The 15,582-nt window shown below is 31.4% G+C and overlaps 1 protein-coding gene across 2 annotated transcripts in view; it reads right to left on the bottom strand.

The window, feature by feature from the left end:
* RNF217 (ring finger protein 217) overlaps positions 1-15,582 on the bottom strand; it is a 155,088-nt gene that overhangs the window by 47,331 nt on the left and 92,175 nt on the right. For both annotated transcript variants that reach the window (XM_051997684.1, XM_051997683.1), the window contains exon 3: positions 6,706-6,870. In XM_051997684.1, the coding sequence (XP_051853644.1) occupies positions 6,706-6,870 (165 nt within the window). The remainder of the gene's footprint in view (positions 1-6,705; positions 6,871-15,582) is intronic.

The following is a 15,582-nucleotide window of genomic DNA, read 5'->3' as shown; positions in this document are numbered from 1 at the left end:
TTTTGTTGAACATTTTAATTTTTTTTTTTGTTTTTATTATTTGTTGAAAAGGATGTCTCTTTGGGAGTGGAACTAAAGAGGGAGATGAATGAATTAAGGAGGGGAAATTAAGGTGATGAAAAAATATGAGATATCAACAACAAAAATTAATTTCACAAAATGTAATTTTTGTAAATATAAATGTAAAAATTTTGTAAAAAACCACTTTATTTTCTTAGCACAATATAGTATTATTATTAATTATAATATATTTTGCTGGTATAGAAATATTCTATTATTCTACACAAGAAAGAACAATGAACTAGCAAGGAGAAGGTTACTGTGGCATAAAAGCAGTTACTTTTCTTATTAGCTAACCAAGTTCCATCTGTGAACTCTGATTACCCACTGGATAATTAGGCTGACTACTGCTAAGGGAAATGAGTTTATCTTCAAAGGTGACAATTTGATAATACTGAACATCCCCCAAAGCATTTTTTAAAAAAGGTATATCTGCAAACCATAAATTTAGAGTTAGGTATATATGTAGTTCAGTTCCTTCTCAAGGATGCTAATTTTCTTTTATGATTACATCCCTCCCAGCATTTCTCAGTGTAGTGCAATTAAAAAAAAGAAAAATTACGAACACATAAAACAAGCCTTCCCAAATGCCTCTAACAATTTAGCAGTACTGTTTCTGTTCCATTTGAAATTTTTAGACAAATCAGATCAGATCAAATCCATCCAATCCACCAGAACACTCAAAAGCTCACAAATGACATCTGATCCGTTTAATTCTAAATACAAATTACAATATATTATTTCTCCCATAATTCCCATAAATGTAGATTATGTTTAAAAGGTTGCTTTTTTTGTATGTAGGGAAAGGGGTGCTGCAGGTGGTGGTGAGTTATGATTAATGGATCAGATGCTATTTTTGCATCATTAGTGTGAATAGTTAAGCTCCAGGACTAACTTTTCAGATTACCACCCTATTTGAAAATTTAGATATTTATTGAATAATTGCTATTTGGATCATGCTGAATCAGGATAAAATAGCCTTATGGAATATTTTTGCGATGACACTGCTTTCAGCCCAATGGATCAGGGCCTGGAATAATAAGTTAATAAAAAAAAATTTTTTTTTGAATGCTCATGTGTTGCATATTCCTCCACTTCAACTTCCCAGGTCCCACTCACATTGATAGGTCAGATCCCCAGCCAGTGACTAACTACTACTTTCTTGAGATTTCTGGAGTATCCTTCAGGGACTGGGTTTCTAATACTTTTATAATATTGTCTAATACTCTTGCTCATAATCCCCTACTAATATATTTCCCATTATAAGCTAATCAATCAGACAATTAGCTTTTAGAAAGATATTTGCTAAAATGATATAGAAAAAAAAATAGTTGTTTAGAAACTTAATCCCCCTCAAAAATCTTGGATACATTCTCCAATAAATATGTAGGGAATCTATGGGGAGAATGAACACAAATCAAATTTACAGTTCAAAAGTAGTGAAGGAAATGGAGCACATGTGAAAATTAACTTACAACATCAGGTGACCAACATCCTTAATTGTGTAGCTGGTTTAATTCTTTTCTTGCAAGTGGTGACATTCCTTGAAACTTGCTTCCCACATTGGGTGGCTATTTTTCTGTATCTGCCTGCATTTGGGTTTGACCTGGATAAGCCTAGCTACATTATTTGTTACACTTCCAGTTTCTATGATAATAAGTTAATGGCTGATTCTTTCTCAGAGGCCAAACTGAAATTCTCAATAGTAGACTGAACAACTATTGAAATTTCTCCTACTACTTTAACCTACTGCTCTCTTCTGGACCCAATTAAAGAGGGATTTGAATATGAAAAAGGTAGCATAATGTGTAGACATTTATAAAACCTAATCATTTTTTTTTTTATTGACATGGGTATATAGAATCTTTTGAAATACACTTGATATGTTAAAGACAATATACTTAATGCTATGAGACAAAAACAACTAATAAAACATACATACAAAGAATTAAAAATAGTCTTGTCTTGGAGAATTTTGCAATCCACTTAAGAAAAACAAATATTATTTCTATAAGGAAAAAGAGAAGAAAAGAAATAAGTATTTATTAAGCTCTGTGTCAGAACTACATGTTTTACAACTATTATCTCATTTTATCCTCAACAACTCTGGAAGGAAGATGTTCTTATTCTCATTTTACAGCTGAGGAAACTGAGTTAGGTGGAAATTTAGTGACTGATCTTACTGCTAATTGTCTGATGCTGGTTTTGAACTCAATTCTTCTTAACTGACTCAAACAGAATTTAGATTGCTCCTATTTTAAACCCAGGTCTATAAAATAATTTAAGGAAATTTAATTTTTGCTTAATTTCTTAAATAGCAAAAAATACACACATGAAAATGACAAATTAAGTTAGTGTAAAAAAATCAACATTTAATAATGAGCTCATTACCATTCTTCCATTTAGAAATTTTGTAAAAACATTCTACCCTTTGTTTTTCACATCTGAAAAGTGAAACAAACCTGTGTAGGAGTCCATCCCCTCCCCTATAATCTTGTTATAAGAACTATATAACTTGGTAAAGATGAAATATGAATACATATCTATGTGTGTGTGTATGTGTATGTGTATATATATATACATGTATGTATATATATATATGTGTGTGATGAATTGTTATTCAATCTTCCTTCTCTATAATAAATTTTCTTTCTCCAGCTGAAAAGTGATAAAGGACCAAATTAGATCGGGGAATGCATGACTGGACAGAAGAGGATAGCTATAAGAGAGACTGTAGAGGTAAAAATGATTGGACTTAGCAAACACCTAGATATGGAAGATGAGGGAAAGAGAAGAATCTCCTTAACACTTGTTGCTTAACACTTACTGAATTGGTTAAACGAGAGCATCTAAAGGACCTCACCATCAATAGGTACTCAGTCTTCAACTTGAATTCTGCTTTGGCTTGTCTTAATGGTAAACATCTTTGGTAAATGTTTATCTCTTTGCTTTATCCTTTGACTAATATTTATAATTAAAAGGTTGTTGAACAAGATTATTTCTTATTTCAAAAATTGGATGTATAGATTGGATATGCCTTGTTGAAAGAAAATCTTCAAGGCCAAATTTTGCTCTACTAAATCAAACACTATTATGATCAACAAATAATGAGTACTGTGGGATCTTGCATTTTCTTTTTTCAAAACTTGTGTTATATCCAAGATGTGGTCTACTGTGGAATATCATTCACAAAACCATCCTTTTTCCTTAATTAAAACATTCATAAAGAATGACCTCAGCACATGTTTTATTGCATTACAACTGTAAATTAACATTTATATTATTGTCATTTTCATATTTGTACAGTCTAGTCATAAGGCTAAATATTTTTCAAGTAATATTTTGTAATTGAATCTTTCTTTTGTTACTTGTGGACTTGATTACAGCACCTCAAACATTTTATCTTACATGTCCCCTCTTCACATTCATGCATCCTCTAATCCTATAATTACATAACATATCAGAATGTTTCACCTATAGGAGGGTTGCAAGATTTAGTACCTGTGTTGCAGGCCTGCTCTTCTACCATTTATTTTTCTTATTTTTAAATTTAAATTTTTATTTTTATCTGTACACTATAAAAAAAAACAAATTTTTTAATAAAAAAAATAAAATTTTGTTAATGCCACTAGTGTTTTTCTTCCTGTTTTTTTTTTTAATCTCTAGCTATTATTTGTTTCATTATCCATTCTTTCCTTGACAGTTGTATTCCCATTTACCTTTCTTAGATTTCATCTGTTTGGGGTGATTGTAAATCAAATAATCTGGCCAGCCTATTCCACCTATTCCCAATGTTTCTCTTTAATCTAATATCCCATCTCTTTAAAACTAAGGTTCAGGTTTTCAGGATTTGTCATTTTGAGTTGCATTTTGAGCTCCTTTGTGTTTTGAAATATATTCTTTCATTTCTTTCAGAGGTTTCTAGTAAGTGCAAATTCGTTTTGTATTATTTTATTTTCCATTCCTTTATATTTGAAATTAACTTCACTGGTTTATTACAGAATTTGCTGTTTCTCATTGGAACTATTATGTTTTAGCCATTCTATATCTTAAAACAAGTAGACTATAGATTTTTCAAGTTGTGTTTTGTTTTTTTGTATTCAGTTCTGAGCATCTTCCTTTTGTTATTTGCTGCACTATCATGTTAAAGTTTTTTCAAGGTACCATGTTCTTTGGGGAAATCAATGGTTCATTGCACAGACTATCTTTGAATTCAATGACTTATTTAGAAGGCAAAGTTAGCAAAATTATTTAGCAAAAGGCAATTAAGTTAAAAGAACATATGATTTACTTATTTAGAAATCATAACTTCTTTTAACTTAATTGCCTTTTGCTTTTCTTCTTTCATATTGTCCTTCATTTCTGATTTCAGTACAGATATTTATATTTCATATTTATTTTTTTTATTTTTTTACTTTTTTGGAGAGACTTGCCACTGAAGATTAAAGTTTTTCTATTTTACTAATTATTTCTGCAATAGATTCCATACATTCTGCCACATTCCTTCTAACTTTTTTCTCAAGACTTTTATCTCTCTTTGGAACCATTCTGAATTTCTTGTGGTTCCATACTCTTTTGGCAAGCCACAGAGTTTTATATTGATTTAGCTAAGTGTTGGTTGAATATCCTTTGTCTGGAAATACTAATTTGGAGAAACTTGTAATCTTTTAGATTTAGATTCTTCTATCTAACTTTGGTATCCTTACTTTTTTATTTATCTGCTTGTACTTTATCTTTTTAACTCAGTTTTCTGTAAAAATTCTGCTCTATCCATCATGTTATGGAAATTTTTTTTTTTTCATTTTCTGCTTGTACTTTTATCTTTCTCCTTTTGTCTGAGCTTCTTCTTAGCTAGCAAGGATTAGTGCAAAGAACTAGGTTATTAGTTTGGAGCATGAACAGGGCAGGCTTAGACAACAATATTTCATCCCAGGCAGTATTTCAGGTTGGCACAGAAGGCAGTACAAGTTGAGCAGGACATGAATCATACTAGAGCTCTCATGTAGGAGGTAGTTAAGTTAGTTCATCATAGGATATGATGAAGGACAAAGAAGTAAAAACAAAATAAAAGTAGAAATCAGGAGGGCAAAGTTCAAAGCAGATAGAAGCAATGCATCAAGCATCAAGACAGAGCTCTGAAGTTCACTGGGCAAAAGAAGCCTTCAGAGAAATTTAGTTCATCAGAAAACATTGTGGATAAGAGTTACCCTAGTAGAGACTGAGGTATGAATTAATTTCTAGACTCAGACCCTAACTCTTAATTAATTCTTTCCCTTTGAAGGGAACCTATTTAATATGCATGTTATACCTATTTCTACATTTCCTTTTTTTTTTTTAACTCACAAAACTCCACTTTAAAAAAAAAAGTGGTCTTTAATTGTACCCCCTGAGTATCAATTAACTTTGACAGAGAAGTGTCTTAACCTTTCTCTATTCTTTCTAGTCTTATATGAAAGTTAGTACAAAGTTAATTGAGATCTATCTTTGAATTTTTGATAAACAGTTATTATAGTCCATGATCTTTAGTTGTACAAGGTTGATCATTTTCAATGATTAAATAGGCACATGATAAAGAAGGACCACTTCATCCCAAATTTGAATAGTTATACCCATTAAATAGTTCACAAAAAATATTTGTTCATTGTCAAGCAAATGTTGCCTCAAGTAATCAGTATTAAGATTTTGGTAATAACATATCTGAGTATTATATATTCTGTCTCCCTGAATGAATCTTCTCACTCTTCTATAATTCCTTAATTATAGACTTTTATTTTCATCCTTGCTATAGATCAACAGCTATTGGATTTCTTCTTCTAAAATGCTGCACTGCAAACATGAAGCAATTCCTACTCATATGTATAGTCTTTACTGTGCAGCAACATAATTTAAATACCAATGTTATAGAAACAAGTTAGAAAACATTATTGACAATAGCTGGTTTTTGTTTTGTTTTGTTTCATACATTTATCTGTTCTTAACAGACATTGTTTTTATTGTTGAACAACCCACTGATTTGAGCCTAAGAATTTCCAATATTGATCAGACATTATAGAGAATAATTGAGCAAATTCTATGTCTCTTCCTGACTGATTTTATTCATGATAAATATGGACATTGTCAAGAAAGGCCCATGGAAATTTAGATAACTAATATCTTATCAGATGCATATAAAAAGAAAGCTAATTTAGTTTGAGCTATTCTCTTATTCTCTTCAAAAAAAATTAATGACTGCTTGATTATATCCTCCATAAAATTTATATTAATGGAAAAGAAATGAAGAAAAATACATGTATTTTTTTGTTTGCTTAAATAAACTTTCTATAGTGTAAAATTATTTTAAATGTAATATATTTTAGGAGGTATATATAAACTCATCAAAAAATCAAGCTTATTCCTTTAACAAAATTCTATTTTTTAATTGATATTCTTATTTCTGAACTAGATCTCTTTTTTAAAAAGAAGCATTACATTTATTAAAACCTCTTTCTGAATTAGTATTTTTTTATCAATTCAATTCAACAAACATTTAAGTGCCTACTATGTATCAGGCACTGGACTAAATACAAATGAACATCTCTACAACTGTAAAAATAAGCTAAATCATATGTCTTGTTCATTCCATCTCTCTCTTAGAGGTTAACTCACCTTGCACTTTGGACATTTTTGGGCATTCCTCTGACCATGCTCAATTTCACTGGCCCAGTGACGCAATAGCTTGTCTCCTTTTTTGTATTCCTTGCAGTTAACACCTTCATGCCAGGGTGAGTGGCACTTAAAACACCAGACAAATTGGCAAATGGGGCATTGGATCTGTGAAAACAAAAGGAAAATAAAGGACAGTGACAATTAACTTGGTTGCCATATAGAATATTCATAAATGAAGAAAAATAGTGGGAAGGGGCCAACAAAAGGAACTCAGATTTAACTCAGAGAAACTGAAGAAAATAATTTTTAGTTCAAACAAAAAACTCCATAATAGTAAAATAATATTATATGGCTCAAAGGGGAAACACTTCTTTTTTAACTGTTAGGGAAAAAAGTGAGGATAGTTCTAAAATTTGTGCTATACTTCACATAATTTTGCAATCTTAAATCTAAGCTAGCACATATAGGCAGAGCTTGAACCTCCCCAGTGCCTCATAATTTATCCATACTAAAAACCATCTGGAAGGGGGATAGACTAGAACTACAAGACAAGCCCATTTCTTAGGGCAGATTCTAAGATTGTTAAGTAAGGGTACCTTCTGCTTTAATATTTTTCTGAATAGATGCTTTAAACACTGCAACTGTATTTCCTAAACTGTAGGATGATTTATGAACACTAAGCCAATGCCTGTCAGACATCTGTCTTTTTAAATATAAGGAAAACACATTAGCACCATTAAAAAAACTGGTTTAGACCTCTGATTTCATAGGTATTAGAGAGATTGTGGTTGAGGAGAATCCTTGTATCAATGAAAATCAGCAGCTGTTTTTGCTCTATGAGAGCTGCCTGAGGGACCTGAGAAGTTAAACAACTTTTTAGGGGCACAATACCAAAATATCAGAGATAGGATTTAAACATGGTGCTTGTTAATTCTGATCAGACTCTTTACCCATTATCTCCCACTGTAGGGCAACATTCAACTATCATACTATTTGCTTCAGAATAGAATTTGAAAAACTAGCTTCATTTTTAGCATGCATTCAACAGTACTCAAAGCAAAATAGAAAATGATCACGTAAATAGATACTGCACCTAAAGCATCAACTTAAGGGATGTCATCACAGAGAAGTTAGAGTATTAATTATATGAAAGTTTTTTTTTCCTTAAAATATTCTTTAAGTTGGCTCCGGAGTGAAAGTTGTCCTTAACATTATGATATGGTGATTTCTCTGATTGCACTGGAGAGTGAAATGATCTCATTTTTAAAGAATGCTAATGTGGGAGTTTGTTTTGTTTTACTATGCATATTTATTATATTTTCTTTTTCTGTGTGTTACTAAACTGAGAAGGGGAAGTAAGGAGACAAAACAAATGCTTGTTAATCAGAAGTAAATAATAAACATTTAAAAATAAATAAAATATAAAAATAAATTAGATTATTAAGCTAAGATATCAATGCTTTCCAACTTTTGTGACTAAACAACTTGAGATATACAGATGTGATGTGTCTGAGTAGTTTATATGCTTTTGCCCCCTCTTTATTACTAATCACAAACCATATTTTCCAGCTTTCCTGCAAGTCAAAGTATTCTGCCAATTTTTTTGGTAGAATTTATTTATGTAATTAATGTTGGTGCAAAAGCTGCAATCACCTTCAAGTTAGTATTGTTATTTATGTTTACTTTGAAAATGCCATAAGGATATACTGGCAATGTGTGCAATGTTTAGGTTCACAGTGCAACTAATTTTGCCTACTCTTTTATCAATTTTCTGAGGAAAGCCTAATTAACTTTCCCTTTAATTTGCAACCTCCTATTTTATGTTTTCATTCAAAACAAACAAACAAACAAACAAACAAAAAACCTAAAACATTTTGGAGCGGGTCTGAGAATGGGATTCCATTGGTGTAATGACTACTGAAGAGAAACTCCCTCTCTCAGAAGGCAGATTGACCACTTCTCTAAAACTGAAGAGTTTTAGAGAGTTTCAAGGGGAGCACTGAGAACAACCTGGCATAGAGGATTGCAAATAAGCTTTGAAGTCAGTTACCACAGACAACTAAGATCAATTATATCAATAATGTAAATATTTAACATGTATAATATATATTGGATATTGCTTGCCATCTAAGGGAGGTAGTGGGGGGAAAGGGGAAAATTTGGATCACAAAGCTATGCAAGGGTCAATGTTGAAAAAATTATCCGTGCATATGTTTTGAAAATAAAAAAGCTTTCAAAAAAAAAGTCAATATATAATTGTTTCCATTCTTTTAGTAAATCACCTTTGCGTTATTAGGAAAAAGTTACATCAATAGCTGTAATGGTTATATTCATGTAATACAATTTAATTTTTAGTCCACTCAATTACCACAATTATGAAAGGAGAAAGATCCTCATGGAACTGAAGATAATTTTGTAATTTTTGTCTATTTCACACTGATAAAACTTTAAAAATTATTGCTCAATATGAAACATTTAAATAAAATTATTTTGTACTTAGGGATACTGATTTTTGAATAGAAGATATACTATATCACTTGACTTGGAGTTTTTTAAAGTTGATAGAACTGGATTTGCACTCACTAGCAGTAATTTTGAGAATCCACAGGCACCTCCATACCAAGTTCATGTAATAGAAGGAGATTTATGTTAAGGATATTTTGGACTACTTTCATAGAAAATAAATTGAGTGATCTTGTTTCAATAACAGTATTAAAGATAGTTTTGTTGCTTTTCCCTTATAACAAGTAGTTCTCTAAAAATGCTCCAAATAAAACTTAATTCTGAAAAAAACCTTTAGGGTCTAAAATAGGAGGAACTTTCAATATAGCCTGCTGCCCATTTTTTAAATCATTTGCCTCTACTATTCTATTTTTCTGTTACTATAAGCTTTGAAAAAAAAATCTCCCCTCCAATCCTTTTTCCAGAAACATGGCTGGCAGATCCTGAGAACAAAGATAAACAAACTTTGATTGATCTAATAATACCAGTGTGTGCAAATAAAACATAGTAAGAATGAATGTCTAAGATGAATGACTGAGATGACATCATACTCAGATAGTACAAAGTAACAGTTAATGTGTGGGCTACAAAGCAATACTGTAGTCAATACAAGAGATATGAATGTAGATTATAAACCCAATAGGATTCTGATTGACCGCTTTTACAGGGTCTAGGAAGCAATATTAAGGAATAAATATTAAGTTGTGACTGCCTCCTGCTAAGATTTTTTTTTCCAGAAACCTAACCAAAATGAATGTGCCTTTATAGGGTGCCATTCACTGTAAACAAATTATATTGTAGTTTTTGCAGAGAGCCTAGTTTACTAATTTAATTAAGAAATTCTTACAAAACATGTGAAACCACAAAATGTTAACTTTGAAAATCAGAGGACAGAACAAGGAATGATGAACAAAAATTAAGAGGCAAATGGAGCCTGAATAAAAAAACAAAATTCCTATCTGAGAGCTAACACAAAGTGTAATTGGCTAGTTCACAAGGCAGTGAGCTTTCTTTTACTAGAAGTCTTTAAATGAAGGCTGGATGACCACTTGTCAGAAATGGTGTTGAGAAGATTTAAATGCAGATTTAAAGTGGAATACTGATCTACTTAAGTCCTTTCCAGATATATATTCTATTAAAAACACCTAAGAGAAAATTTTATTCTTAAATATTCTGTTGCATATGGAGTAGGACAGTAAGAGGAAAGAGAAGGTTTATTACCATATTTCCAAAAAGGAATTGACTTTAGAAGACAAAAAACTAATTTTTTAAAAATATATACCATGTATTTGTTAACATAGTTAACCATTAGTATTTGATGATTATGCTGATGAGAACTAAAACACAAATCTGAAAATCAAGGAAATTTGTAAAACTGATTTCATTTGTATGGAATCTTTAATTATTCAATCCTGTTCCTCAGAAAGAGCCAAAATGACTTTCTATAAAAATCAAAATTGTATCAAATACATTATATAAACAATCAATGAAATATACACTTAATTCAAAAATTTCTCCACTAAAGACCTATCCTGATGTCTCATCAATATCACAGACGTGATCCAAGGTTCTCAAAGGCTATGACAGCAAAGAAAAAGTTCTAGTTTATTTTTCAAACTAGCAAGATTGAGTATGAGCCAGGGAATTCAATAAATACCAACTATATGAGCATGAGGTAAATTGAGAAGCACACATCATGAGGTTGGCTACAAAGTGATGAAAATTTTGATTATGAGAAATCTCAAAAAAAAGAAAAAAATCTACTAAATTTAAGAGGGGTTGAAATCTGTGTTGCTGAAAAGCACACTAATGAAATTACAGATGCGTGAAGGGAAGCCTCTCAAAGGCTAACATATTTGATGTTCAAATGAGATATTTATTTTATTGCAACTTTCATGAAAATAATCAATATACACACACACAAAAAAAAAAAAAAAAAAAAAAAAAAAAAAAAAAAAACTAAAGACCTAAGATTCTGGACTTGGAGTCAGAAACCCTGGATTCAAATTCTGCCTTAAATATTTACTAGGTAAATGAATATAGGCAAGATTTGACCATATCATTTCTCCTAGTCAATAAATTCCAGAAGTTCCCTCCCTATAGTCTCTCCAGGATCAATTTAAGGTATATGGCTTTTAAAGCCTTTCATAACCTCATCTTTTTCTACCTTTCTATTCTTCTTACACTTTATTCTTCTCCATATTAACTGTAATGCAGTGCTACTGATCTTCTTGCTGTTCTTGGCACCCTATTTTCTGAGTCCAAATGTTTTTATTGGCTGTTCCTCATGTCTGGAATTCTTCATTTCTATTTACAAACTTCTTTGGTTTCCTACAAATCTTGCCTAAAGTTCCAGGATCTGCTAGAAACCTTTCCTAGTTCTCTTTGATCTTAATGCTTCTTAAACTGTAAGTTGTAACCCCAAATGGGATCACATAAGTGAATGGAGGTTCATGAAATTATGATTTATCATCACTAAAGGTCTAACTTGTGCCTCTATTTTATAAAACTATGTACCCCTATTTTATAAAACTATTTATCCAGATTAATTTGTACTGTAAAAAAGAGTCAAGAGTGGAAAAAGTTGAAGAAATCCTGCCTTATAAGATTACTCCAAGTCTATTGTGTATTTGCCTGGTTTGCACAAAATATTTGTTTATAATATTGTCTCCCCTATTAGAATGGAGAGTCCCTTGAGAACAGAGTGTGGTTTTTTATTGTTGTTGTTGTTGTTGTTGGTTTTTTGGCCAATTTTAGGATAATTACTAGCACACAATAAGAGTTTAGTAAATATCTCCCTAGATCTCAGCTTCCACATATGTAAAAATGAGAATTAGATGTTTTCCGAGGTCCCAGAACTCACCTGAAAAAAAATATGTAAAACATGCCATTCTATATTGGTATTTAAATATTCAATTTAAAATTACCTATTTCTCTGAATACCAGCTGCTCTACCCTCTTCTTTCTAAAAACCTTTAGATTTGTAAACAATTAAAATTTGTTTACAAAATAATTCACAGTAATAGGATAGAGTGGAGAATGTGACCTAAAAATAGAGTGATAAGATCTAGAACAGAAGTTTGGTACACCAACCTCTTTGAGATTACTTGAAGCCTCTCCTATAAGGGTAATTAATAGTCTATAAATGAGATGGCTCACAGAGGCCAAGGAATAAAATTATGGGATTTACAATAAGGTGAATGATTTGTTACATTACCAGCACATTTTTAAGCAAAAAGACTCTTCAATAGCATTTTGAATGTCTATGGAAACTCAGCTTACAATTGCTTCTTTCTGTTTGGCCTTTCTGACTTACCTGAACTCTCAAGAATTCAGTTGTCAGTAGAATAAAAAGAGTCCACACCTTATAAAGCATGACAGGAACTGAATAGGCACAGTGAATAGGACACTAGATTCAGAGTCAGAAAAAAACTGTTTTCAAATCCTGGACCAGGTAGCTGTATGATCTTGGCCAAGTTTTAATTACTCTATGCCATGTTTCCTTCATTGATAAATTAAAGCAATGTTTTTTCCAACTCTAAATCTATGATCATGTGAAAATGGCAAGTGGGGATTCCGATATGTTCCCGTATACAGATGTCTGATGATATGTTCTGGTGTTCCTCAATTATACATGTTTCACCTCCAAACCAGTTAGAAATTTATATTTGCCAGCTGAAACCTGATGAGCATAAGTTTAGAATCTTAAAATAAAACCGACATGGAATTATTATTTTAAGATGAGACAAAAGGCCAATATTTTAAGAAGAATTTTAATATCTGGCTATTTGTTCCATATCTAACTGGAATATTTTTAATAGATAAAAAACAAGTAAGAAACCTTCACAAAATCTTTGTAGCTAAGACAAGGAGAAGGCCAGCCAAGATTTATGTTAGTAAAATAAGTCATTAGTGAATGTAGATATGAATGTATCCCCAACAAGATTTAATATGCCAACATCATAATACAAACTGTAAAACACAAAGCTTAACAGGCATAACACAATGTTTATTTCAGCTGACATCTTTGAAACAGGATAAATGATTTCATCTCTTTCTCTTTTATAAATCTGTTAGCAAGAATCATTTAAAAATCTACATTTGTTTTCTGTCAGTTCCCTGATATTGGTGATGCATTAAATTCTAAAGGAATCAGAGTGTTTCAAAAACTAAATTGACCTTGAAGGGTTGATATGTATACTGATTTGTGATTTGTAAACACTATCAATTTAAAGTGATGATATTAGAGAAAAGTGAGAGAGTAAAAAGGCATGAAGTAACTTATGGGGAAAATTATATGTATGTACACATTGTATATATGTATCTTTTTTTTTTTTTTAAATCAGATTTGATTTAGGGAGTGCCAAGTAAGAAACTTCCTATTATCAATGCAACCAGACCAATGCAGATTCTCTACAATTTATAGTCTCAAAAAGTAGCTGTCTAAAGCATTGATTTGTTGAAGGTTGGGGGTGGGGAGTCCACAAAGTCTCTATGTGCTAGCTTCTCATGTCAGTATCAACACCAATAGCAGGTATATATATATATATACATACACACACACACACACACACACATATATATATATATATATATACACATATATGTATATATATATATTTTTTTGTTTGTTTGTTTATTTGTTTGTTTGTTTTCTGAGAGACAATTGGGGTTAAATGACTTGTCCAGGATCACACAGCTAGGCAGTATTGTGTCTGAGGCCACATTTGAAATCAAGTCCTCTGGACTCCAGGGCCAGTGTTCTGTCCATGGCAAATGGCTAGTATATATTTATCAAATCTTTTGTCAGAAGGAAATCTAAGCCCAATAAAAAAAGTGTGCCAATTAAAAGCAACTAAATCCATTGATCTGCGATCTGAAAATGTGTAAGTAATTTTTAAACAGTCTAGTTACTGTTCCCTATGCATTACATCTCTTGCCTTTGTGCTTTAACTCAGGCTATCACCCAATGCCTAGAATGCTGTTGTGTTTCACCCTTACCTCTTGGAATACCCAGATTCCTTTAAAGTACAGCTTCAATGCCATCTTTTTCAAAAGTCCTTTCCTGTTTTTATCCAATTGTTAATGCCTCTGTCCCATTCCCTATGTATTTGTTTTGTATATATCTTATACTTATCTGTGAATATGTTGTATCTCTCTAATACAGGGTTCTTAATCTGGAGCCCACATGACCTTTAAAAAAAAACCCTTGATCATTATTACAATGTGATTGGCTTAATTAGTAATCATATATATTCTATTTTGTGCATGTAAAAACAATACTCTCAGAAGTAACCCATATTTTTCACTAAACTAGCAAATGGATCTATGATACAGAAGAAAACAAGTATACAAATCAAACATTTACTGATAATAAATCATAATTTTGCAATTCCCATATTAACTGTGAGATCCCATAGAGGGTCACAAACCACAGTTTAAAAATCTAGGTTCTAGTACAATGCAAAAAAGATGTCTCATCTTTGCATCTGTATCCATAGAACCCAACAGAGTGCTTGGAACATCACTGGCACTTATTAAATGCCAAAAAAGGTACATTTATTGACATTTCATTTTTCAGTTTGAGATGGGACAAAGGACAATTTTGTGCCTTTTCAGGCTTTTTTTGATATGTTGGGGAAAAGAAGTGGAAGATAAATTTAATAAAATTGAATTATTTATGGGACTCATTATACTTCTAAATTATACTAGAGACAGGCACAAGTGGAACTTGTTTTGTACCAGTTAACATTATTTAAATATTAAATATTCTGAGCCAAATCAATACAAGAAAGGGATTTCTTTGGGTTCCCAACTGGGCCAAAAGAGAGACATAAAACTACCCTTAAGATTTTACATTAATATATTTCATTCTTTTTTATAGTAATCTTTTCTCTGTTTACTTCTCCTCTCAAAGGAGAATAATTAATGTGAGCTAAGAAAAAGAGTTTATAAATTTTATAAAGAAAGAATAAGTAGCAGATTGCTATCATGGCTTTTATTAGAAAGATGAAACTGGTTTTGGTACCAGAGGCAGCATAATCAAAATCACAGGGAAACAAAGAAATCCTACACTTGAAGGTAATAACCCTGGGTTTGACCAAAGGTAAGCTTCTCTCAGGGAAAAGCTTCCCAGTCTGGAAGTTTCCTCCTTTGAAAGATATGGGTTACTGACTTTCAGAATACAATGAAAAATCTGTCTACTTACTCAAGATTTTGCTTGGAGAAGTTTCTTCCTGATGGAAGAATAAAGCCTATATGTCTAAGAGTTTTGTTTATTGCTATTTGATGTACTTTGGAATTGAGTACTGTTTATTCTTTTTATATTTTGTTGCTATATCTTATTTCACATTTTTTAAACAACTAAAAAACCAA

The sequence above is a fragment of the Antechinus flavipes genome, chromosome 4 (genome assembly GCF_016432865.1).
Source record: "Antechinus flavipes isolate AdamAnt ecotype Samford, QLD, Australia chromosome 4, AdamAnt_v2, whole genome shotgun sequence".
NCBI classification, from domain to species: Eukaryota; Metazoa; Chordata; class Mammalia; order Dasyuromorphia; family Dasyuridae; genus Antechinus; species Antechinus flavipes.
This window is presented reverse-complemented; position numbering and strand designations above follow the sequence as displayed.